Genomic DNA, 27,875 nt, shown 5'->3' with positions numbered 1-27,875 from the left:
CATTAATTGTCCTATGTTATCAAGGAGAATTTTCCCGTCAACAGTGTTTAATAACTGGGTTCTTTTCTCATGGTCAATTTACTTGCCTTGAAGAAATAGTATAGTAAGGTTTTAATAAGCATTTCATGCATTTTAATGGCATTTTAAAAATTAGCTATTCATTTATGGGTTCCTCATATAGATAAATATATTGTGCAAACTTGATTACAACATGTAACTCATTAAGTGCTTTAAAACAGAATAAAGAATCCCTGACTTAAAAGGGGATAAAATAAATAGTAAGTCAAGAATCACAGATCTAAAGCATTTAAAAAACGTAATATACCTATTGCATCCTATTGAAATGCTTTATATTAGAATTTTCTTTTTAATCCATAAACAGGGCAAATAAATCACAGAATCTCTGTATTTTGAGAATAAAACAGAAGAAAAGCCAACTGGTGCGGCCTTTTAAATGCAAAATGTATAATAAAGTAATGTCAAAATGCAAATGAAACTGTACAGTTTTAAATTCAGTACAGTCATTTATAAACATTAATTCATAAAAGGTATATCATGATAAACCACTGCCATCAAATATTAGGTTGGTGCAAAAGCAATTGCACCAACCTAATAGATCTGTTTTCAATTTCTTTACACTAAATGGACTTTCCTATAGAACCCATTGGCCAGACAAAATGTTTGGAAACATTACGTTACCAAACAGCCCAGAACTTTGATATGTAAACTCCAAGCAGACAGTCACACAGAATTGTAAACAAATGTTCTGTGAGTTCAGTGTACAAGAGATGTCACTTCTTTTTATCTTCATTAACATACTCATTCTCCTTCTGAAATATGTGCTACCTCTACTTTAACAGTTTGAATGGCTTCTGCAACTTCAGATAGCTTCTGTCCTTGCTGTTGTGCTAATACATAATTAACCACTTGCATAATACTTTGGTCAGAAAGTGTAGATACTGATGGATACTCTTCAGTAGCTGCAACAGCTTCCAGAGCTTCCATAGTTTCTCCTGTCACTACCACAGTCTCAAGTTCTTGAGGACCACTGCTTTCTTGTTCCTGCATGCCTGCTGTTAAGATGCTAACAGCATGTGCCACTTGAGTTCCTTGGTTATGAAACTGAAGGGTGTCTTTTTCCAGCATAATTTTGCAAGGCACATAGTCTCTGTGGAATTTAGTCATATGTTTACGGAGTGTTCGAGCATCTATGTAGGCTTCGCTACATACAGGACAGACATATGGCCGTTCACCAGTATGTGTTCTGACATGGCGTTTTAGAGATCGGGCATCAGCCCAAGCTACTCCACATGTTAAGCACTCAAATGGCTTAACTCCTAAAAAAAAAAAAAAAAAAGCATGTGTAGTGAGGTACAAGCACCAAAATATAAACTGCCTACCAAACTTCCTTTTATTAAAAAGTACAGTAGCTCATAAACCTTTCTATCTGGACTGTGGCAATATTTTATTTAGGACTTTCCTTAGAATAAAGAAGATTCTTTGCTGGGCGTGGTGGCTCACACCTGTAATCCCAGCACTTTGGGAGGCCAAGGCAGGTGGATCACCTGAGGTCAGCAGTTCGAGACCAGCCTGACCAACACGGTGAAACCCCATCTCTACTAAAAATACAAAAATTAGCCCGGCATGGTGGCGGGTGCCTGTAGTCCCAGCTACTTAGGAGGCTGAGGCATGACAATCACTTGAACCTGGGAGGCGGAGGTTGCAGTGAGCCAGGATCGCGTCACTGTACTCCAGCCTGGGTGACAGAGTAAGACTCTGTCTCAAAGAAAAAAAAAAAAAAAAGAATGAACAAGATTCTGAACTATAAATCTCTCTAAAGATCTTCCTGTGGACAGATGTGATTGAGACAAATTTTAGTTTCTGTGCATAATCTCATTTATTCCTTCATTCCTTCAAAGCAGAGGCTTCAAATAGTTTAGTTCAGCATAACAATGTGGATACAGAATTAAGTTCACTAAAAAAGGAATCTGTTTATATGCACAATAATTAGGTACTCAGGTTCAGGATCACCTCTGTCATTTGAATAAAGATACGAAATTAATCTCTTACCAAGGAAGGTGAAAGAGCTGGTAAAGGGAGAATCACTACTGGACTGGCTTTTATTCTATAAGGATACATATAATACAAAGTATAGTTACCTTCATGGTTGTTCATGTGTCTCCTATACTCTCTTAGCTGAGTGAATTTTCTTCCACATTTTTCACACACCCGTTCCAGGTTTTGCTTTGCTCTTCCTTTCTTCCCATGGGTAGCTTTCTTTACATGCCTTCTGAACAAAGCTTTTTCATAAAATTCTTTGCCACATATATTACACCTAAAACAGGGGAAAAGACCCAATTATTTTGTCCAAAGAAGTAGCAGCCATAACAATCAGAGTACACACATGTATCAGTTAAGTTCAGCTCCTTCTCAAATTTACTCACCTATAAGGCTCAGTGACAGAATGAGACTTCACATGGGAATACCAATCTTTCTTCCAACTATAGCACTTATCGCAAAATTGGCACTGGAATGGCTTCACACCAAGATGTTTGTTCATGTGCTGGCGAAGATCTCTAGCTTCAAAGAAACTTTTTTCACATCTGCAATAAAGTTCAGTTACCCAATTGGATAATCTTATTCCTTTAAAACAAGTTTCCAAGAACTCAGTAACTATTTTTAGTTTTTTAGAACTCCAAAAGATGATCTCAACTTAAAAGAATTCCTTGATTTTCCAATCGCACATAAAGCCTACAGGGTTTTAGGTTTTTTTCATCTTAAGGCTACCAGAAATGTTTTACAAAGAATTGTGCATAGTTCCCAAAGGTTATTACAGAGGAAATTTACTATTCTCTCTCTCTCTCCTTAATTACCCCACTTTGAGATCCCTATTTCAACTCTCTCATTCTTAGTCCACGTGTTGAGGGTAGACTTTACCTTTGACCCTAGGGATAGAGCAAATGACTTGGGCCTAAATTAATCACAACAAAGCATTCCCTTGGCCATAGTGATTGACTCAGGGATGACTGATTTAACTTGATGTAACTGGAGTAACCCTCAGAGCTTTGATGGAACTACCAGAAAAGAAGTTTGACAATTTGGAATTTGAGAGGATGTGAGACTGAAACCACTGCCATTGTCTTGTCCATATGGTGCCTCAGAGAAAACAAGTGCTAATGAATTTGAATCCAGTTTACATTAAACCATCCAGACTCCTAGACTTTATATTTAACTCAAGCCTGTTTGGGTTGAGTGTACTTTCATTAATAACTAAAAATGTATTGATAACAAACTATCTTTGTTTCGAAATAAGACTAATTAGAGTAACATCAACAAATATGTCAAGTAGGAAGCTCCAAAAGCCCATCTCTCCATGAAAGCAGAGGACAAACTGGCAAACTGTTAGAATCAACCTTACCAGGAACTCTAAAAACTAATGAAAAGCTTATAGTGACCAGGCAAATAAATGTTTAACAAAGAAAAAAAATTGTTGAATCTCTGTAAGAGAGCTTTCTGATGTACCCCTGAGCCTAAAAGTTAAAAGAAAAGCAAAAGAGAGCTTCCTGGCTTTTTGTTTCCTAAGAGACAGGGTCTTGCTATGCTGCCTGCCCAGACTAGTTTTGAACTCCTGGCCTTAAGCAATCCTACCACCTGTCTCCCGAAGTGCTGGAATTACAGACATGAGCCACTGCGCCCACCCTAAAATGACTTTTTGTTTTTTAGGCAGAGTCTCACCCTGTCACCCAGGATGGAGTGCAGTGGCGTGATCTTGGCTCACTGCAACCTCCCACCTCCAGGGTTCAAGTGATTCTCCTGCCTCAGCCTTCCAAGTAGCTGGGACTACAGGTGTGAACCACCACAACTGGCTGATTTTTGTATTCTTAGTAGAGAAGGGGTTTTGCCACGTTGGCCAGGCTGGTCTCGAACTTCTGACTTCAGATGATCTGCCCACCTTGGCCTCCCAAAGTGCTGGGATTACAGGCTTGAGCTGTTGTGCCTGGCTCGATTAATTTTACATTATATGAATTTTACCTTGATTATAACAGAAATTTTAGGGGGATCTGGAAAATGAAGAGGAGGGGGGAAAATAAACCGGCTGGCAGTGAGACTCTTCTTTCCCATAGTCCCCACTTCCAGGTAGTACACTTGAAAATCTTAAATCACTTTAAATGAGTGATTTGTATGGTAAATGATTTACATCTCAAAGATGTTAAAAATAGTAATCCTTAGGCAAGAAAAAAAGGACATTAAAATCAAGAATAAACTGAAGTTACAGTTTAATATTATCTTCAAATATTTTTTTGAAAACTGAGTAGAAACATAATTAAATTAACTGAATGCCTCACATATTGAATACTTACTGAGTACAATGATAGCCTCGAACCTCAGGCTTTGGTTGGTGTTTCTTGAAGTGCTTGCTGAGTCCAGAGCCCCTATGAAAAGACTTTCCACAAACTGAGCAAAGGTACTTGGACTCTCCTATTAGAAAAAATTAAAACCCTGTCACATATCCAGCAATCAGTCCTCTTTTAACAGAATTCTTTTTTTTTTTTTTTTTTTTGAGATGGCATCTCGCTCTGTTGCCCAGGCTGGATGGAGTGCAGTGGCGTGATCTCGGCTCATCGCAAACTCCACCTCCCAGGTTCAAGTGATTCTCCTGCCTCAGCTTCCCGAGTAGCTGAGACTACAGACACGTGCCAGCTAATTTTTTGTATTTTTAGTAGAGACGGGTTTCACCGTGTTAGCCAGGATCATCTCGATGTCATGACCTTGTGATCTGCCCGCCTTGGCCTCCCGAAGTGCTGGGATTACAGGCGTGAGCCACCACGCCTGGCCTTTAATAAACAGAATTCTTTATGTCATATTTCAGAAGTTACTTTACCAAGGGGACATGGAAGCTATAACATTTGGCAGACATCTATAAACCATGTCAAAATCCCCATTTCCTGTCAACAACCATAGTACTATCAGAGGGTATGACCCAAGGAATGCAATACAGTTGTATGATCTATGGATTGTAATAGTACTAGAGTTGAATACAAGTTGCAGCAGGTATCTACCCTTCATTGGCTATTCCCACATTTTTGCTTTAAAACATCTAAAAATAAGTATGTATGGACAAAAAATATAAGCCAACTACTATGTTGACAATTATGTCTGCCTACCATTTAACTTTTTAAAAGCATGATCATTTCTTTATGCCTGGATTTAAATTATGCATGATTTTAACACTTAGTACACATCTTTCTACACTGAGGGAAACAACGAATATTCCATACACAAACACAGCTGTAAAACCAGATCTGAGAAAATGGTTTTTTTTTTTTTTCTTGAGATGAAGTCTTGCTCTGTCACCCAGGCTGGAGTGCAGTGGCGCGATCTCGGCTCACTGCAACCTCCGCCTCCCGGGTTCACGCCATTCTCCTGCCTCAGCCTCCCGAGTAGCTAGGACTACAGGCGCCCGCCACCATGCCCGGCTAATGTTTTGTATTTTCAGTAGAGACAGGGTTTCACCGTGTTAGCCAGGATGGTCTCGATCTCATGACCTCGTGATCCGCCTGCCTCGGCCTCCCAAAGTGTTGGGATTACAGGCGTGAGCCACTGCGCCCAGCCTACACTTTTAATTTAAAATACTGTCTCAATACAAAATTGAGCACACACAACTATCAGTTTATCAATATAATTTCTGGTATAATTAAAGCATAATCATTAATACTTTATGAAATGTAACTATGTCAATATAAATTTCTCATTACCTGTGTGAATACTCATATGTTCTTGAAGACTCCGTTTGGTAACAAATGACTTAACACATAGTTCACACTGGAACTGCTTCTGTGATTGATGAAGACTCTGATGTAATTTTAGACCATGCTTATAGATAAAAGTCTTTCCACAGACCTAAGATAGAACAGGGGTGATTAAGTCAATAAAACAAAAAGGGAGATTGTTTCTGAACAATGAAGACAGAGAAAATGAATATATTATTTTAAATAAATATTTAAATTATTTAACTTACAATAAAACATAATGACAAAGTGAAAGTTGAAACCAACTTGAAAGTTGACCCCTCTTCTGATTCAGTATTCAACAAATATTGTTATCTTTCTTAAATCCATGTGATCACCAGAGATTCTCAAAATAGTAAAAATCAGACAAACCTCATGCTATCCTTGAGACTGGTAAATAGTATACCTTATATTAACAGACATGGAAGCTTAATCAAGAACAATATACCATTCCCTGCTACACCAACTAGAACAGTGCTTTTCAAACTGTGACGAAGCACTAATTTTTTTTTTCCTTTTCCACAATCCACTGGGAGAAATTTTTGTTAAACACAAAAATTTTTGTTAAAAATGACGTGACAATGCCAAATTGCTATGACAGTTTCTACATGCTTACTCTCTATTTCTGTACTTATCACCCACAGACCACACATTCTGAGTAGTGCCACATGGGAAGACCAGAGGCCCAACTAATACTTGGTATTTAAATTTATGGCCAGGTGTGGTGGTTCATGCCTGTAATCCCAGCACTTTGGGAGACCGAGACGGGTGGATCATTTGAGGTCAGGAGTTCGTGACTAGCCTGGTCAACATGGTGAAACCGTCTCTACTTAAAAAAAAAATACAAAAATTAGCCAGGTGTGGTGACAGGCGTCTGTAATCCCAACTACTCGGGAGGCTGAGGTAGGAGAATCACCTGAACCCAGGAGGCGGAGGTTGCAGTGAGCCAAGATCACGCTACTGCACTCCAGCCTCAGTGACAGAGCAAGAATCAGTCTAAAAAAAAACAAAAAAAACAAAAAAATCATAAATTTACAAATAAAGTGATCCTTAGGACTTGGCTTCAAAATAACTGGCAGAGGCGGGCACGGTGACTCATGCCTGTAATTCCAACACTTTGGGAGACTGAGGTGGTTGGACTGTCTGAGCTCAGGAGTTCGAGACTAGCCTGGGCAACATGGTGAAACCCCGTCTCTACTAAAATACAAAAAATTAGCCAGGCGTGGTGGCGTGCGCCTGTAGTTCCAGCTACTCAGGAGGCTGAGGCAGGAGAATTGCTTGAACCCGGGAGGTGGAGGTTGCAGTGAGCTGATATCGCACCACTGCACTCCAGCCTGGGCAACAGAGTGAGACCCTGCCTCCAAAAAACAAAAAACAAAAACCTGGCAGGGTGGGGGTGGGGGTGGGAGTAGGGTAGTGAATAAGAGTATACATAAAACACATGTACCACGAGCTGGTAACTACTGAAGTTGAGTGAAGGGTACATGAGAGTTCAACCCATTCTCTTCTAAAATAATAAAAAGGAACAAAAAAGAGAAATATAAAAAAATCTCACTGGAGGCCAGGCACAGTGGCTTATGCCTATAATCCCAGCACTTTGGGAGGCCCAGGTGGGAGAACAGCTTGAGACCAGGAGTTCAAGACCAGCCTGGGCAATATAGCAAGACCTAAAAAAAAGGCAGGGTCTCTATAAAAATTAAAAAAAAAAAAAATTAGGTGGGTGTGGTGGCATACACCTGAAGTCCTAGCTACGCGGGTAGCTGATGCAGGAGGACTGCTTCAAACCAGGAGTTCGAGTTTACTGTGAGTTAAGATAATGCCACTGTACTCCGGCCTGGGTAATAAGAAAGACCCTGTCTTTAAAAAATCTCACTGATATATGAAAAAGATACCTGCACATGCATGTTTACAACAGCACAATTCAGTTGCAAAAATATGAAACCAGCCCAAATGCCCATAAATCAATGAGCAGATAAAGAAAATGTGGTATATATATACTATGGAATACCACTCAGTCATAAAAATGAACAAAATAATGGCATTTGCAGCAACCTGGATGGAAGTGGAGACCACTACTCTTTTAAAAATTAATTAATTTTTTTTTTTTTGAGACGGAGTCTCACTCTGTCGCCCAGGCTAGAGTGCAGTGGTGCGGTCTCGGCTCACTGCAACCTCTGCCTCCCGGGTTCAAACAATTCTCCTGCCTCAGCCTCCCGAGTAGCTGGGATTACAGGTGTGTGCCACCTCGCCTGGCTAATTTCTTGTATTTTTAGTAGAGACGGGGTTTCACCATGTTAGCCAGGATGGTCTCGATCTCCTGACCTTGTGATCCGCCTGCCTCGGCCTCCTAAAGCACTGGGATTACAGGTGTGAGCCACTGTACCCGGCCAATTAATTAATTTTTTTGAGATGGAATTTTGCTCTTGTTGTCCAGGTTGGAATGCAGTGGTGCCACCTCGGCTCACTGCAACCACCACCTCCCAGGTTCAAATGACTGGAGACCACTACTCTAAATGAAGTAACTTAGGAATGGAAAACCAAACATCGTATGTTCTCACTCATAATTGGGAGCTAAGCTATGAATGATACAACGGACTTTGGGGACTTGCGGGAAAGGGTGAGTTGGGGGTGAGGCATAAAAGACTACACCCTGGGTATAGTGTAAACTGCTCAAGTAATGGGTACACCAACATTTCAGAAAACACTACTAAAAAACTTACCCATGTAAACAAACACCACTTGTTCCCTAAAAACTATTAAAATACAGAAAGAAAAAAAATCTCATTGGTTCCAAAACTGTTTTTTAATAAAAATACTGAGTCAGGCCTGGCATAGTGGCTCACGCCTATAATTCCAGTACTTTGGGAGCCTGAGGTAGGAAGACTAGTTGAGCCCAGGAGTTTGAGGCCACCCTGGGCAACATAGTTAGGCCCCATCTCCACAAAATTTAAAAAAATTAGCCAGGCGTGGTGCTACACATCTATAGTCCCAGCTACTTCGGAAGCTAAGATGGAAGGATGGTTTAATCCTCTGGGAGATGGAGGCTGCAGTGAGCCGTGATCTTGCTACTACATTCCAGCCTGAGAGATAGAACAAGACCTCGTCTCAAAACAGACAAAAAAACCCAAACTGAGTCATACTCATATATAAGGCTACAGGTGCTACTAGAAATTTTTCACTGTTCCAAATAGCCCAAAGCTGGCTAATCACAGGATTCATTACCCTTGAGTCATATTTTGGCATTTAGGTACTCTCAATCCTTAGCTCTAGAGCTAAGGCAGGACTTTCACGGACCACAGAGATTTGTTTAAGCCATGGATTCCTTTCTAGTCCGGCTTGGTCCAGTTGAAGGTTAAGGAATGATTGGGATAATAAATTGGTTATTTTTTACCCTATACATCCTCTGGACCCTAGTAAGTTTACACAAACATCTTAAATAGATTCAAATTACAACTTCAGAAAGCAAATTAAAAAACACAATAGGGAATCACCTTTGATCTAGGCAATAAGTCATAAATTTACCTGACATTTTACAAATATGAGAGTGACTTGAGAATACATATCCCACCAGTCTCTTTGGCACCCATAGTTAAGTTCTAATGTTCTTTAAATAGCAAAATAAACATAGCTTTACCTGGCATGCATGTGGCTTTACACCTGTGTGCTTTAACATATGTATTCGGAGAGAATACAATTTAGGTAATGTTCTTCCACATATGGAACATATAAATTCCCGCTTGGTTCTGCCCTTCTCAGATGATGTTCCCGATGCTTCATTAGATGTGGAATTGGACGAGGATGAAGAGGGTGCATCTTTTCTGGTATGACGAATAAGATGTGCTCGCAAAGAGGCACTGTACTGAAACTGTTTTTTACACAACTAAAAGAAAAATAAAATTCTCTCTAAATGTATTTCCATTACAAAATGTTAACTGAAACTCATATTTGGACTTTGTTTTTGTTATAATTATATAAATCAATAAACACACACACTATGTAAAAAACAATAGGTACTAGATTGTAAAGATAAAAGGGGTAAGACTCAATCCCTATTCTGCAGAGGCTAAAGTCTAACAACAGCACAAGATTTGTATCAACAAGGTTGGGCTTGAAATGGGTCTTTCAGGAATGGTAAAACAAAGACAGAAGAATTCTATCATTAGCATGAGTACTAATAGTTATCAGGTGGAACAGGAGTAGGGGCTGGAAATAGAAAGGTAAGGCTGTGATTGATGGTCCTTGGATTTTATCTCATAGTTGAAGATTCAAGAAAGTTTTGTTCTTTTTAAAATCAAAGTTATATATGCTTACCCTCTGCAAAACCTATTTTTTAAAACAATAAGTACAACTGGTCTCCTGGCCAACCATCTCCACCATATTTTGCTTCTAGAGTTATCTCTGAATTTGTTGTTAAGTGCAGCTGTGCTTGGATGACTCTCTCGATGCTTCTCTTTGTAACTCTATGTAACACACGTAATGGAAGTTGATTTGCATTTTTACTCCTCTACTCCCTACTTAGATATGTAAATGATTTCCATTACCCCTCTTTATTAATATAGTTATATCATATTCTTGAGTAGACCCATTTCAAGGCTTACATTTTTTGGATATAAATATTATTACCACTAGGCCACATACAGTACACTGTAATTCTTTTTCCTTTCTTGCTTTTTGTTTTATTTCTCTTTGCACTTACTAATTTGCCAAACTCTGCCCCCAGCTGTACTGGGAGGAGATTTAAAACCCATTGCCTTTTTGGAAATCTCTGTCAAATCATTATGTCCTGGGCTGGGTGTGGTGGCTTACGCCTGGAACCCCAGCATTTGGGAGCCTGAAGAGGGTGAATCACTTGAGTCCAGGAGTTTTGACACCAGCCTGGGCAACATGGTAAAACCCTGTCTCTACAAAAAAAATACAAAAATTAGCCGAGCATTGTGGTGAATGCCTGTGGTCCCAGCTATTTGGGAGGCTAAGACACGAGGATCGTTTGAGCCTGGGACGTGGAGGTTGCAGTGAGCTGTGATAGTGCCATTGCACTCCAGCCTGGGATACAGAGCAAGACCCTGTCTCAAAAAAAAAAAAAAAAAAAAAAAAAAAAAAAAAAAAAAAATCATTATGTCCTGGGCTAACTGTTCCCTATGCCTGATACGCAGCTTCATCCTGGGATCCCCTTCACTATTGTCTTGATGAATCCCTTGGACTCTGTTGAACTGGATGCCATGTTTTCCATTTAACATGTCTTGCTCATTTTAGTGAAACATGTCAACAGCTCCCTGAGAAAATTTGGGAAGTAATAATTTTGAGACCTGGCATGTCTGAAAATATTCTTATTCTACCATCATAAATAATTAAAAGTTTGACTGATTGGCTGTAAGAATTCAAGCCAGAAATCATTTCTCTTTAGATTTTAAACACATGGTGTGGCTTTGTCTTCTAGTTTCTGTTGCTGTTGTTGAAAAACCTAAAGCCATTCTGATCCTTATCCTTTTTATGAGACTGACAATGTTATTGTTTGTCCTCTGGCAACTTATTTTATTTTTATCCACTGATTCTGAAATTTTATAATGCACTTTAATACAGTTTTATTTTCATCCACTGTTCTGGGCATTCAGTATACTCCTGTAACACAGAAACTTCTATCCTTAAGTTCTGAAATTTTTCTTTATATTGTTTTCCATGTTCTGTTTGAAAATAATATTTGTATACTAAGCATCTTAGACCAATTCTATTATTTTCTTTCACTCCCATTTCTAACTTGTCTTTTTGCTCTATTTTCTGGGAGATTCCATCAGTTATATTTTCCAACTTTTCTGAGATTTTTTATATGATATTATATATTTTATTCCTAAAATACTCTTTAGTTATTTTAATGTGCCCTTTATATTAATAAAATTTTTTTAGACTTTTTTTTACACTAGTCAAGTGCAGCAGTGAGAAGGGGGTAAAGAGTAGAAGGAGTTCGATCTGTAACTGTGAACAGTCAACTGAGATAACTAACTTCGGGCCAGCCAATATGACATTTAAAAAATTTTTCTTTTTGTAGAGACAGGGTCTCGCTATATTGCCTGGTCTTGAACTCCTGGGCTTAAGTGATCCTCCCATCTCTGCCTCTCAAAGTGTTGGAGTGTTGGGATTATAGGTATAGGCCACCACGCTCAGCCTCAGTGTGCCCTTTTAAAAAACATAGTACTGCTGGGCACAGTGGCTCACGCCTATAATCCCAGCACTTTGGGAGGCTGAGGCAGGCAGATCACCTGAGGTCAGGAGTTTGAGACCAGCCTGACCAACATGGAGAAACCCCATCTCTACTAAAAATACAAGATTAGCTGGGTATGGTGGCGCATGCCTGTAATCCCAGCTACTCGGGAAGCTGAGGCAGAATTGCTTCAACCTGGGAAGCAAGAGATCATGCCACTGCACTCCAGCCTGGGCAACAGGAACAAAACTCCATCTTGAGAAAAACAAAAACAAACAAAGCAACAAAAAAAACCCACAGTACCTGGTTGTTTTGTAAACATAATTTTTTCATTTATCTCTTATATAAATCATACGTTCTGAAGTTTTTTTCTTTTTAGTTTTCTTTTCTTGCTAGTCTTGGATTCCTCAAAATTGTCTTTTTTTTTTTTTTTGGAGACAGGGTCTCACTTTGTCATGCAGGCTGGGGTGAAGTAGGGCAATCTTGGCTCCCTGTAGCCTTGACCTCCTGGGTTCAAGCCATCCTCCTGCCTTAGCCCCCCACAAATAGCTGGGACTACAGGTGTGTGCCACCACGCCCAGTTAATTTTTGTATTTTTTTTTTTTTGAGACGGAGTCTCGCTCTGTTGCCCAGGCTGGAGTGCAGTGGCACAATCTTGGCTCACTGCAAGCTCCACCTCCTGAGTTCAAGCCATTGTCCTGCCTCAGCCTCCCGAGTAGCTGGAACTACAGGTGCTCACCACCATGCCCGGCTAATTTTTTGCATTTTTAGTAGAGACGGGGTTTCACCATGTTAGCCAGGATAGTCTCGATCTCCTGACCTTGTGATCTGCCCACCTCGGCCTCCCAAAGTGCTGGGATTACAGGTGTGAGCCACTGCACCCAGCCAATTTTTGTATTTTTGTAGAGAGACAGGGTTTCACCATGTTGCCCAGGCTGGTCTTGAAATCCTGAGCTCAAGCAATCTTCCCAAAATGTTATGATTATAGGTGTGAGCCACTGCGCCCAGCCAAAGTTGTTTTTCTTGAAATCTTTTGTCATGAGTCAATAATCCCTAATATCTGTTCATATTTCAGAATAAGACATTAAAAAATTCACTGGAATTTCCATGTAAGTGGGGAGGGGATTGTTGCCAACCATGAGCTTTTGTCAGTAGCTGTCTTTTGTTACTGGGCTTCAGGTTTTTCATCTCTGAGAAATCTTTCTGCTTTATGGTTAAGTGTCTAGATGCCTATATCCTGGGACTTGAGTAAAGAAAGACCTTGGGCCGGGCGTGGTAGCTCACGCCTGGTATCCCATACCTTGCGGAGGCACAGGCAGGCGGATCATTTGAGCTCAGGAGTTTGAGACCAGCCTGGCCAACATGGTGAAACCCTGTATATAGTAAAAATACAAAAAAATTAGCCAGGCATGGTGGCTCGTGCCTGTAGTCCCAGCTACTCAGGAGGCTGAAGCAGGAGAATGGCCTGAACCTGAGAGGTGGAGGATGCAGTGAGCCAAGATTGCGCTACTGCACTCTAGCCTGGGTGACAGAACAAGACTCCGTCTCAAAAAAAAAAAAAACTTAATATTCAGTATGCTTTTACTCTTCCCTGTTTTGAGTACAGTACATTTAGCTTCACTGTACACAGTATTCCCCAGTGGAGTTATGGTTTTATCCTTTCCAGGGAGTAGAAGATGGATCTTTGGCTAAAGGGACAGGGGTAGTGATTTAATTGCTTCTGCTTTCAAGGTAGCTAGCACTACTAATTCCCGAGACATTTTGGTGGTTCTACAATTCAATTTGGGTTGATTCTTAGCTTTCCCCACTGAAAACCTGGGTGAACCCTTTCAAATCTGCTGAATAAGTTACTCCATCTATTTATTTGTATCCAGAATTTAGTTTTTTCAAGATTTCCTGTTCTCTCTGCCTTTTTATGAGTTACATTTTTAAAATGATCTTTTTACTATTGTCTTACTACGGTATCAGGAGGAAGCAGAGATAAGGCTAAGTCACTGAATATTTTTGGGAGGCAAGTAAATGACATGCACATTTAAATCAGAAGATGACTCTTATAGCCATATAAGACATAGAATACAAGTGAAAAGATAACCAAGCAGTAAGTTAGATTCTATATATTATGAATTAGAGTTATCTTCAATTAGCTTTCCAAATACTTACTGGACATTTGTAATCTCTAGCTCTTTCATGTTTCAGTTTGTGCATTATAAGGGCGTATCGTCTCTGAAAAACCATTCCACATTCCCCACATTTATGAGATGCTTCTTCCGTGTTCTCTTTAGCATCTCTTTTTGGCTGTTTCATCTTTTTTCCTCTTTGAACTAACTTCTGAGCCACCTAATAAGGGACAGAAATCACAATCTAAGTAAATCTACTCAATTTTAATTTTTAAAGTCATGCTGTAAATTTCTAACAAAAAGATTTCAAATTCACATCATCTTATTGATACTGGCATTTAAAACATTAAGTTGCTACCTTGTACCCATCTCACCTCCCAAATAATTTTCACTATAGCCATAAGTTCATCAATACAATGCTTTCAACCTAAAGCTAAAACTACAAAGGTCAACCCTTCTTACATCATACCTGTTGAACTGCTGACTTGGGAACGGCTTTCCGTTTCTGCAGCTTTTTCTCCATTCCCTTGTGTAGTCGAATATATGCCCCTTCATTAACAGAACGTTGTCGAAGCCTGCTTCTGTAAGTATCATCATCAGGGCCAAAGTCTGTCTTTGCTGTTGATGCAACTAGATTTTCCTGATCTTTTAAAGGCTGGTCAACGTTCTGCCTATGTTTTGGAATGTCTTCAGCACAAATATCCTCAGCTGATATATCATTTCCCATACCACTACTCTCTGGCGAGCTACTAATTACATTCTCTTTCGAAAGTTTAGGGTGTATATTAGAAACTGTGTTATTTTCTCTGTTGTTTGAAGTTTCTAGTTCTGTCTGGTTGTTTTTTGTTATTAAATCAACAGACTCCATTTCAGGATGGGAATCAGCTATACATCCTACCGATGACAGGGCAGATTCAGCCTCTGAAGAAACCTGGGGCTCAGGCTGTCGTCCTACCTCTCCATTCTGCTCAGCTTCTGGCAATTCTCCATTTACCAGTAGTACAATTTCACAATCCCCAAGTTCAGTAGATAAACTTGTTGTGGTTCCCTCACTGCTAGCCACAGGAGGTGCTGTACCTCCATTCTGTACTCGTAAGTCCTGGGTGGATGCAACTGTTTGTACTTCGCCCTTCTTATATACTGTTAGCTGCTTTTCTTCCATTAGCTTATGTACACTTTCACAAATCTCTAAGACTTCTGACATAAAAAGATGACGAGCTAAGATGGCTACATCAGCCATGCTACAGAAATCAAAACTTAGTACAGAAGTATAGGCAAATTCCAGTAAAGGAAGGAAGCTGGCCTTACAAAAACCTGTATGAATACAAAGAAGGTAAAGACAAAAAAGTCAATTACCAATGAAACAATACAGAATTATGACAATATAAAATATAATTCAAAGGCAAATATGACCATTTGTTCTGTGACTAATCATCCCTGGATTTGCATTTTGTTCTGGTTTCTTATTAAACCTTGACTAACTCATTTGTATGAGCTAAGTCTCAGTACCTAATATAGAAAATAGTATCAGACTTACTACCTCAAGAGTTGCTGTAAGGCAGTCATTTTCAAACTGTACTCCTTAGAACCCTGGGGATTCCTCAAATTCCCCTCAAGAAACAGCTGCTGGAGGATGGAGGGTTAAAAAAAAAGAGGAAGACAGGTGAGTGGCAGGGTTCAATCAACCTGTCCCCTAATCTCACTTCAGTAAACACAGCTTACTTCCAAGTAACAGTGGTCCATATAAAAATGTGACTGAACAAAGTATTCTATGACTAAAAGTAAAGTAAAAAAACAATACCTAAGGGAGAGGTTAGCAACATTTTTCTGTTAAGAGTAAGATAATAAACATTGCAGGCCATGAGATGTCTGCTAAAACTGCTCAGCTTTGCCACTGTAGCTGGAAAGCAGATGTACACCAATGGACGCGGCTGTGTTCCAATACACCTTCTTTACAAAAGTGGAAGGAGGGGAAGAGTGGTATTTGGGCTGTAGTTTACCTATACCAGGTCTAAGGAATGAAATAATTACTATACACGTGAGGTATTACATTCTTCTGTGGGAAAACAAGGTCAGTTTCTTTTCTAAAATTCTCAGTGATTCACTTTCAAAAGCCATTTTTAATTCTTAATATTCACATGAATCAAAAATCAGAAAAAAGATTACACAGTGATAATTCCATAACCAGAATGATTAAGAATTTGTATAGCTCTCCAGAATTTCATTATACAGCCAAGCCAATATTTTTATTTATTTATTTATTTTTGGTTTTTTTTGAGATGGAGTCTTGCTCTGTGGCCAGGCTAGAGTGCAGTGGCGAAATCTTGGCTCACTGCAACCTCCCGACTCCCAGGTTCAAGCAATTCTCCTGTCTCAGCCTCCGGAGTAGCTGGGACTACAGGCACACGCCACCATGCCCAGCTGATTTTTGTATTTTTAGTAGAGACAGGGTTTCACCATATTGGCCAGGATGGTCTCGATCTCCTGACCTTGTGATACGCCTGCCTCGGCCTCCCAAAAGTGCTGGGATTACAGGCGTGAGCCACCACACCCGGCCTTCTTTTTTTATTTAGGTACTTTGAGACAGGCCCTTGCTCTGTCATCCAGGCTGAAGTGCAGTGGATTGATCACAGCTCACTGTAACCTTGACCTCCCAGGCTCAAGCAGTCCTTCTGCTTCAGCCACCTGAGTAGCAGGGCAGGCGTGCACCTGGTTATTTTTATATTTTGAAGACATGGAGGTCTCCCCATGTTGTCTCAGCTGATCTTGACCTCCTGGCCTGAAGGGATACTCCTGCCTTGGCATCTCAAAGTCCTTGGATTACAGGTGTGAGCCACCACACCTAGACGGAGGCAAATATTCTAATTCCGCCTTCTCACACTAGGTGTCATATTATACATACTTCTCTGCACTTTGCTTTTCTCATACAATAATTTATCTTAGAGATTTTTAAATATACAATTGAGAGCCATATTTGCTGTAATTTTCAGTTCTGACTCAAGGTATGTAAAGTATGGTACTTCATGCAAAAGAACCTATGAAGGATGAACAAACATACAGAGAAGCCTTAAACTGTGAGATGTTAGGACTCAGGCTGAAAAAAACTGAGGGGACTCCCCACCAACATTATCATTACGGTGAATTCAGCCATTTCTAGGAAAGCTAATTCTTTTTTTTTTTTTTTTTTTGTTTGAGACGGAGTTTCGCTCTTGTTGCCCAGGCTGGAGTGCAATGGCGCGATCTTGGCTCACTGCAACCTCTGCCTCCCATTTGTTGGTAAAAATGTAAATTAGTACACCAGGATGAAACACACTATGGAAGTGCCTCAAAAAACTAAAAATATAACTACCGTATGATCCAGCAATCCCACTACTGGGTATCTACCCAAAGAAAAGAAATTATATCAAAGAGATACCTGCACCCCATGTTTATGGCAGCACTACTCACAATAGCCAAGAAATGAAACCAAACTACATGTTCATCAACAGATTAATGGAAAAAATGTGGTAAATATACACAATGGAATACTATTCAGCCATAAAAAAGAATGAAATCCTGTCATTTGCAGCAACACGATAAACCTGGAGGACATCATGCTAAGCAAGGCACAGACAGAAAGATAAATACCAAATGTCCTCACTCATATGGGGGAGCTAAAAAAAAAAACTTAGATCATACAAGTAGAGAGAAGAGTTATGGTTATTAGAAGATGGGCAGGGTGACAGGAGGAGAGTATAGGAGGAGGTTGATTAATAGATACAAAATTACAGCTAGATAGAAGGAACAACTTCTAGTGTTCTATAGTACCACAGGGTATATAGTTAACAACAGTTTATTGTATATGTTAAAAAAGCTACAAGAAACCTGGCATGGTGGCTCACCCCCTGTAATCTCAGTGCTTTGAGAGGCTGAGGCAGGAGGAGTCCAGGAGTTCAAGGCCAGCCTGGGCAACAAAGTGAGACTCCATCTCTATAAACAAACAAATGAAAAAATTAGTTGGACAAGGTGGTGTGCACCTGTGTTCCCACCTACACGGGAGGCCGAAGCAGGAAAATTGCTTGAGCCCATGACTGCACCACTGCACTCTAGCCTAGGGTGACAGAATGAAATTGTCAAAAAAAAAAAAAAAAAAAAAAGGGCTGAAAGAATTTTGAATGTTTTCAACACAAAGAAAGGTAAATGTTTGAGGTGATAGGTATACCCTAATTACCCTCATTTGATCATTACTAATTGTATACATGTACCAAAGTATCATTTTATACACCATAAATATGTACAACTATTACATGTCAACTAAAAATAAAAGGAACGAGCCTCTCTGAACCTATTCTGTTTCAGGGACTATCTGAAAATAAATAAAAGGGAAAAATCATTAAGAGGGCAAATTTTGTTTTTTTTTACAATTTGAAAACTTTATAAAAATATCCTCTCAAATGAAATGGACAATTATAACAGAAGGAAAAATTATGGTGGGGACTTCAACATCCAGGGGTATGGCAGACTAAGATACTGTAAATGACACACTTAAGATAAAATTTTTTTTGTGGCTAAGACAGGGTCTTGCTCTGTTGCCCAGGCTGGAGCGCAGTGGTGTGGTCTCGGCTCACTGCAACCTCCACCTCCTGGGGTCAAGTGATCCTCCTACCTCAGCCTCCAACGTAGCTGGGACTACAGGCATGTGACACCATGCCTGGCTAATTTTTGTAAATTTTGGTAGCCACAGGGTTTCACCATGTTGTCCAGGATGGTCTCGAACTTCTGAGCTCAAGCAATCCACCTGCCTCAAAGATTTGAAAAGCTTTGGGATTACCAGCATGAGCCACTGTGCCCAGCCTTATCTACTTAATATTTAAATCAAACATATTTTTAAAATAATGCCTATTTCACCTACGATTGGCTTACATAATATTTGCTGAACAATATACAAAAATATCCATATGGAATGAAGATTAAATGATGTATTATGTTGGAATATCAGGATGCTGTGCCATAGTTTTTTTCAGGCAGACATTTCATTTGCTATAAACTGCTGAGAAAACAGAAAAGAGCAACACTCATGCTTTCAAGATGCATGAAATATAGGGAAAAAATTCCAAAGCAAACATATCAAAAGAATAACCTGTGATGGGTTTTTATATTCAGATGGCTCAGTGTAAGACGTATTTTCTCCTTTGAGTCACCAAACCCAGAAAAAAAAAACAAATACCACTAATCTAGAATGTAATGCCAACTCTAAGCTCCAAAAAGTTTTTGCTCATATGTACACCCCCTGAGCCTAGGCTAGTTCTTTGTATGCAGTGGATGCTTAATAAATATTTATTTATATAGAGAAAGCTATTAGTGTTTTTTTTTTGAGACGGAGTTTTGCTCTTGTCACCCAGGCTAGAGTGCAATGGCGTGATCTCAGCTCACCGCAACCTCCACCTCCCAGGTTCAAGTGATTCTCCTGCCTCAGCCTCCCCAGTAGCTGGGATTACAGGCATGCGTCACCATGCCCAACTAATTTTACATTTTTAGTAGAGACAGGGTTTCTCCATGTTGATCAGGCTGGTCTCGAACCCATGACCTCAGGTGATCCGCCTGCCTCAACCTCCCAAAGTGCTGTGGGATTACAGGCAGGAGCCACTGCGCCCGGCCATTATTATTGCTCTCTATAAACATAAAGCCACTGCTAAGGAAAAATGTATCTTCCCAGAAGAGGTAGGACTAAAAACAATAAAGCATAAAAGGATCAGTGGTTAAATAATTAAGATTTTACATACCTGGATAAAGTCACTTTTTTGTTTCAAAAAGGAAAAAATATATTTCAAAGTGATTTAAGTAATTCAAAAGTTACAGCAAGTTTCATATGATGAGAAAATGTATAAATAATGCTACCTATTTTAATTCTTCCTAAATTTTCATTTGATGACTCATAAGCCAATATATAAATTCTAGTGAAGCCAAAAGAAAGTTGAACTATTTATTTACTATAATAATACGATACAAACAAAAAACAAACCTGAATTTTGACTTTTCTATATTGATAATTTGATTATTGAACTTAATAAACTCAGGATTAATCTTTAAAAACCAAAAGACTTATAAAATATAATTACAAGTTCCACAAAATAAGACATAAACAGTCAATTTTTATTTACTTTTTATTTTTAGAGGCAGGGTCTTGTTATATTGCCCAGTCTGGAGAGCAGTGGGTATTCACAGGTACAATGACACACCACAGCCTGGAATTCCTGACCTTAAGCGATCCTCACATCCCAGCCTCCCGAGTAGGTGGGACTACAGGTGTGCACCACCACACCTAGCTTAAACAATCGATTTTTAAATAACATATTCATTTAATGTAATAATTTTGTTGCACTTATGGATTTCACTCAAACTGTTTTTAACAGTTTAAATCCCAGAAATTCTTTTTCTGCTATAATTGTCTCACTTAAGACGTAGTGAAAGGAAATGACACCCTTTTCCATAACTCTACCACAGAAATCTTGCTAAAAAGAACCTTTTCAGTACAGCTTAGTCTACTGCTGTCAGTGGGCTTCTGTTACTTTGGCATAAAATCTGTGTGTGGAAGACACACATATCCCCCTCTTCTAGAATGTTATTACAAACAAAAAGCAAGAGTAATAGAAAATCCTTACCAGAAAGATCCACCACAGCCTCATGACTGGAAACAGCTCCTTTCTCAATAAAAAGATCTCGAAAATACTCGCTATTTGCTGACAAAACAGATTTATGAGCTTTGTACTCTTCTCCTTCAATTAACAAAGTAACATCACAGAACTGGTTGGAAAGTCTCTGTTCGTTCAGCTGTTTTAAGACAGCCTGACAATGTTTTGGAGAAGAACGTTTTACCACTCCTTTGGTGTCAACCTGTCAAAATAAGTTTGAGAGCAGGAGTAATATATTACCTGTATTTTTTACCCTTAACAGGCTTTAAAACAAGACACATTACATATTACCTTTTACCAGGTATGAATAATTTATTTTCTTTGTTACCTATGTATTTAAATAAAAAGATATGTTGTCCTATCCTCTCTATTTTCTGCCATGTTCATTCTACCTCACCTAATGAAAATCTGTATCTCACTTCTGGCTGCCTCTTCTTACTAATCAGAAATATGATGATGTATGAAACTGATGCAGGTGAAAAACAAAGACCTAGCCAGATTAATTTTACCTTGGGGCGTAAACCCAGAGACTGCTTCCAGAAATGTAAATCTGTCTACTTGTATCAATATATCATCACAAAAGAAGGGAGGGAGGATAATTAACAACAAACCAACAGGTAATTATTAATAAGTTCATTCTGAAAAAAATAACAGGAACATTGATGATAAATGAAGAGGCAGTTCAGCTTATATAACAACACAGTACATTGCCATTTTGTCTTATTCAATAAGCAGTCTTAGTGGTTTGAGAAAAATAAGTCACCAAGGCTGCAAATACTAGTACACTAGTTACAAATCTTAAAGCTGACTGGAGAGTACTACTTACAAACACAAGTTCATGTTTGGATACTGGCTTCTTTTTTGCAGGCTTGGACGCTGTAGTTGGAGATGAAGTAAAGTTGCTCATATCATCTTCTGATTCATTACTTTCTTCTCCAGATTCAAGGTCTAGTCCCAATTCTTCCAGCATTTCTGAAACATCTGATATTGGACGGGATCGATCTAGTTTCTCCTGGCATTTGCTACACTGTTTAATGTAATCTTTGACTTGCTTCAATATACCTACAAAGAAAATATTAACAAGTCAAATTTAATACCGTTAACTGAAAACAGAATATATTATTTAGTCTGTGCACATTAACACGTTTCAGTACATATGTGCAGACATTCATATCCCATAAAATATGTAGAGTTTATCAGAATGTAAAATATACTTTTTTCCAAAAAATATAAAGTTATAAATGATATTCTTCTGCTGAGGTAATTTTTTTTCTTTATTCCCAGTTATCTGTTTCTCCAATCATAAGATGACTATATAGCTCCACCCATTTTCATGTGAGTTGCAATGTTTTCATGCAAGAGGAACTATGTGAAACTGCCAATATTCACCTGTTTTTGACCTACACAAATTAACAATTTAGGGCATGATGGCACACACCTGTAATCCCAGCTACTCTGGAGGCTGAGGCAGGAGACTCACTTATAACCCGGGAGGCGGAGGTTGCAGTGAGCTGAGATTGTGCCACTGCACTCCAGCCTGGGCGACAGAGCAAGACTCTGTCTCAAAACAAAACTAAACAAATTAACAATTTAATATGGCTCAAGCTAATACTTCTCCACCCCAGTGACATTAGGCTTGACCAAGTGATTTGATCTGTACACATGTGATGTGTACCATATCTGAACAGAACCTTAAGAGGTACTGAGTATTTTGCACCATTCTCTGATCTTTGTCCCCTCTCACAAAGAACAGCATGTCCCAGAGGGATGTTGTTCTTAAACCTGAATTTCAGATGAAAAAAGCTGAAACCAATCTGTAGCCTGGAACAAGACTACTACAAAACTTGTAATGAAAGTTTAAAATAAATCTTTTGTTTTTGAAAGTTATGAGATTTTAGGGTTGTGTAAAATAATAGCATACACAGTCTAACAAAAGTTGATTATATACAAGCCACTCACAAGACTTTGAATTTCAACTTCCAGCTCCCAGCATGCTGGGGTAGGGGTGAGGGGGCAGGGACAAGGCTTTATGTATATATACACATATACACATACCCCACTATCATCCTTGTAAGAGAACAATTAATTCCCATTCTATACAAGAGGAAAATAAAGCCCTAAGAGGTATGTAACTTGTCCAAAGTCACATCTAGTAAAATGGCAGAGCTAGGCCTCCAGAAGTCATGGGATTTTTGGTATATTATTCTACTTATACAAGAGCATGCTTGTCCATTCCTAGGGCAGAAAGTTACCCCCAAATCTTCAAATAAGCACGAATGAAAAGGTTATTAGGTAAAATGATAGAGGTATAGAGAATATTCCTGAAACGTGTTTTAAAATGTCGAATTATACAAAGCTCCTTACACTTTTTTTTTTTTGAAATGGAATCTCTCTCTGTTGCCCAGGCTGGAGTGCAGTGGTGGGATCTCGGCTCACTGCAACCTCCGCCTACCGGGTTCAAGCGATACTCCCACCTCAGCCTCCCGAGTAGCTGGGATTACAGGCGCCCGCCACCACACCCGGCTAATTTTTTGTATTTTTAGTAGAGATGGGGTTTCACTATTTTGGCCAGGCTGGTCTCTAACTCCTGACCTCAAGTGATCTGCCCGCCTTGGCCTCCCAAAGTGCTGGGATTACGGGCATGAGCCACCTTGCCTGGCCACCAAGTTCCTTATACTTTCAATCTTCAAATAGTATTCAAGGAATATTTTCCAAATTGTATTATGTCCCACACTGATTATAAAAGTATACATTGAAGTCATAAATTCAGAAAAATTTTAGCTATATACAATTGACATTTATTATTGGAACCTCTGACTTCTACGGTGAAGAAACCTGTTTAACCTACGAATTTGTCAAATTTATTGATTCACAGAGACATTTTTTTTTTTTTTTTTTGCAGAACATAAACAATGGGGCTTGGGGCGTGGCTCACGCACTTTGGGAGGCTGAGGTGGGCGGATCATTTGAGGTAAGGAGTTCGAGACAAGCCTGGCCAACAGAGCAAAACCCCGTCTCTACTAAAAATACAAAAATTAGCTAGGTGTGGAGGCACACGCCTGTAGTCCCAGCTACTCTGGAGACTGAGGCACCAGAATCACACGAGCCTGGGAGGCGAAGGCTGCAGTGAGCCGAGATCGCGCCACTGTGCTCCGGCCTGGGTGACAGAACAAGAATCTGTCTCCAAGAAAAAAAAAAAAAGAAAAAAGAAAAAACAAAGAAAGGAACAATGGGTTTGAGTTAAATATAACTTTATCAAAAAAGCATTTATATGAGTGTAGATTTAGAGACCGAAAGAGATCGTATTGGCCGGGCGCTGTGGCTTACACCTGTAATCCCAGCACTCTGGGAGGTCGAGGTGAGCAGATCACCTGGGGTCAGGAGTTCGAGCCCAGCCTGGCCAACATGGTGAAACCCCGTCGCTACTAAAAATAGAAAAATTAGCTGGGCGTGGTGTAATCCCAGCTACTCTGGAGACTGAGGCACGAGAATTGCTTGAACCCGGGAGGTAGAGTTGCAGTGAGCCGATATCGCGCCACTGCACTCCAGCCTGGGCAACAGAGTGACTCTGTCTCAATAAATAAATAAATAAATAAATAAACAAACATCGTCTCAGGTTTTTGCCTTTTAAGACACTGCACACTAAAAATTAAAAAAAAAAAAAAAAAAACTGGATTAGAATCATTCACAGATAATGAACTTAGAAAAAGAAAATCCTGAACACAAAATACCACATAACACTGGGTTAAGAAAAGTGTGAGATCACAAAGGTCAGCTGTGTGACTTTTGTTGTGTTATTTAACATCCTAGTGCTTTTAGTTTTTTCATCTGTAAAACAGATAGAGGCTGAAATGGGAGGATCATCTGAGCCTAGGAGGTCGAGGCTACAGTGAGCTGTGATCGTGTCACTGCACCAAGCAAGACCCCCTACACTCTGTCTCCAAAAAAGGGAGATAAGTATTAAGGTTTTATGAAGGTAAAATAAATGCGAAGGGCTAACGACTACATCCTGCATATATAAGCTTGATCAATGTTACCTATAATTACAATTATCATCTTTAACAAATCCTGAAGTATTAAATCTGAGACATTTGCTCAACAAACTAATGTCTACCCAAACCCATCCAAACAAAATGCACTGATTACTTCATTACCTCATAATTTAACCTTCGCATTTGTCTGTCCTTATAGAAATTTAATTCAGATATTGGTTTAAAGTGGAAAATAAATGGAAGAATTTGATTATCCAATAGTTCGTAAACGAATAAACTTGATGACGTTTATAAACCGAAAAGAACTTTAGAAACTATTCGGTAATTTCCTTATTCACAGACGAAGTAACCAAGACTTGAATGAATTAACTTTTCCGTAGCCATATGGAAAGTGACAGCACTGTTCCTAACAAAATTTCTTAAATGGGACTGTAAACTATTAACTAATTCTGACAATTTGAATATTCATTAACTGTGGAGAGTGAAGATGGTTAAGAAGCCAAGGACACTTGCTCTCCTCCCCTGCAACTGGTTCCCAAAGAGTCAAGTAACTTCAGAGCTGTATTTCTGGACAATCAAAAAGTCACAGTAATCGTACCTTTTCTGCGTATATACAATGCTACACAATTCCCAAACGCGTTTTTCACATCATGAGGGGAAAGATTATTAAAACATTCAGTTACAAATATCAAGCTGGGCGCCGTGGCGCATGCCTGAAATCCCAACACTTTAGGAGGCCGAGGCGGGAGGATGGCTTGAGCCAGATGGAGACCAACCTGGGGAACGAGGCGAGACCCGTGTCTACTCAAACACACACCCCCCACCCCGCAAAACCAAACAAACAAAAAGAGTATCTGATATCTTTTACATTTAATTCTTGTTCTTAAAAAAAAAGTTCAAGGCGATTTCTCAATCACTCATCACTTCTGCAAATAACTGTATTATTCCCTTATTTATGCAGCAGCGGCAAAATTTGAGGAACACTAGCGAACGTGTCCAGAGCAGCTCATACTCGCTCGCCAAAACCCAAGCGCAGCACTAAAGAAACGGCTTCGGGTGACTCGTCCCTCCCTCCAAACGTCAGCACAGTCGAAAACGTGCACCCCGCAACCTCCACTCCCGCGAGCCAAACGCCACCACCGGAGGGCCGGAGCCTCAGCCTCAAGGGGCCGCCCAAGGAGGCGGACCTGGCGCAGCCCAGGCGTCCGGCCCCTCCCCGCGGCTGGCCCGGCCTCCGGGGAAGCCCCCTTGGTCCCACCCAGGGCCAGGGCCCGCCCCCAGCTTCACCGGCCTCCTTCCTGTGGGAAGTGCGGCTCCTTTCGCGTCCCCCACCCTCTCGGCTCCGCCTGGCAGCAGCTCCACCGCCCAGAGGCGTCCGAGACCCTCCGACTCGTGGGTGCGCAAATAGGCCTCGCCAGCGAGCCTTGCCCAGGCAACGACTCGCCAGCCCGCCCCCTCGCCGCGGGCCAGGTCTCACCTCGCCACCAGTACGTCTTGGACAGGTAGTGCCAGGTCTGATGCCGGGTGTGGTGAGTGCCGCCGGGACCCAGGTGCGCCGCCTCGATGAGGTCCCGGCGTCGCTCCGGCTGCAGCACCACCTCCAGCTCCGCGAAGGTCTTGCGGTGCCGCTGTCGCCGCTGGTAATACAGAGTTCCGCCGCGCACCACGTAGCAGGCGGCAGCTTTTCGGATTTTACGCTTGACATTGCCCTCGGTGCCCGGCGCGTACGGCTCGCGCTCGTTCGTCAGGTAACGCAGGATGGCCCGGTAGCTTTCCTCGCTTGACATCGCGGACCGCGGCTCCCTGAGGGCGCCTGTCAGGGACAGGTGAGGAAAACGGCTCACTACGTACGGGCGGCTGCAGGAGGAGCGGCGGCACCGTAGGGAGAAACGGCTGCGCCTTTGGCGAGCGCTCTTCGACGGCTCCCTTAGTCCGAAGGAAAAGCGGACGAGTTGGTAACCAGGGGGAACTGCACTTCTCCAGCGCGCGGGATCCGCTGGCGACTGACAAAATGGCTGCTGCACCACCGGAAGTGACGCAAGCCAAGGGCGGGGACTGAGCCCTGATTGGAGCGCACTCTCGTTTTCTGGCTTGATGGAGCCGATCCAGTGACGTCAGGACTGCGGGTGGACATTTTGGAAGCGGGTAGACCCTTAATTGCAGTTCGAGGGGTCTTTAAGCAGACATCTTAAGTCCTGGCAGTTTCTCTTTTCATTTTTCCCTTTTCCACGCTTTCTAAGAAGCCACGTGTAGGGGGAGCTGGTGGACAGTTGAGAGTTCATCCGAGACATCCAAAGGGGTAAAGGAGTCCGTTTTTACGTTTACCTTGAGACTCCCGACATCATAAAAGCATATTTTCAGGCTTTTGGAAAATTATTAGTTTCTTGACACGGGACCAGAGACAGCCCATTCACATGGAAATTTAGATTCCAGTTAACAGTTATAAAATTTTCAGTGCCTCCCTCAGTAATGAGTTATTGTTTCTAAACTTGCACCTGCTAGCTCCAGACTACTCAAGGAAGAGTCGAGATTTTTCTGGAATTATCAGCATATATAGTCAACCTTATTGCGAGTGGAAGAGGGGGTCGGTAACACTATTTTAAAGCTTTATTTACATATATTTTTACACAAACGTAGGGGAAAAGGTTCTTCATTTTGCACCAAATATATATAAGGGTACAAGAAGGGGAGCGGACTTGAGCTGCGTCTCCCAGTGCGTGCTGAGGATGCTAATACAGGTATTTAGCTGGTAATCCCGGAGCAGCGACCCCGGTCACCCTTTCCTGGGACGAATCTGCAGCGCTCACAGGAGCCCAGGGCTGACATCCCTCCTCGTGGACTGGGGTTGGACACTGTCGCCGCTTTGCTAAAGCCAGAACATTTCAGGCCGAGGGCTCCAGCTGCAGACAAGGCCTAGTACACTTCTCCACCAGGGGGTCTGTAGTCTCTGGGTGAGGCCCTTTGACGCTCCTAGAAGTAGCTGACGGGCAGACAGGTGAATACAATAGGCTCGAAAACAGAATCATACAGCCAGCCTCTGGTGTTAGGGGCGTGTTTTTGTGTGTGTGCACACGCAGTAATTCCCAGATGGCCCGTCATCCTTCAAAGAT

At 40.8% G+C, this 27,875-nt stretch overlaps 1 protein-coding gene across 1 annotated transcript; it reads right to left on the bottom strand.

Annotated features, from left to right (window-relative positions):
* On the bottom strand, positions 1 to 26,770 carry ZBTB11 (zinc finger and BTB domain containing 11). The gene is given in 11 exon segments (NM_001132737.1): positions 1 to 1,337; positions 2,160 to 2,335; positions 2,445 to 2,603; positions 4,362 to 4,479; positions 5,757 to 5,901; positions 9,424 to 9,669; positions 14,146 to 14,322; positions 14,572 to 15,416; positions 20,744 to 20,975; positions 21,600 to 21,835; positions 26,243 to 26,770. Coding segments are annotated over 11 exon segments (3,162 nt in total). The 5' UTR covers positions 26,553 to 26,770; the 3' UTR covers positions 1 to 819.
* Between the last annotated feature and the right edge of the window lie 1,105 nt (positions 26,771 to 27,875).

The sequence above is a fragment of the Pongo abelii genome, chromosome 2 (assembly GCF_028885655.2).
Source record: "Pongo abelii isolate AG06213 chromosome 2, NHGRI_mPonAbe1-v2.0_pri, whole genome shotgun sequence".
NCBI lineage: Eukaryota > Metazoa > Chordata > Mammalia > Primates > Hominidae > Pongo > Pongo abelii.
Note: the sequence above shows the minus strand (reverse complement) of the source record. Positions and strands in the feature narration are given on the sequence as shown.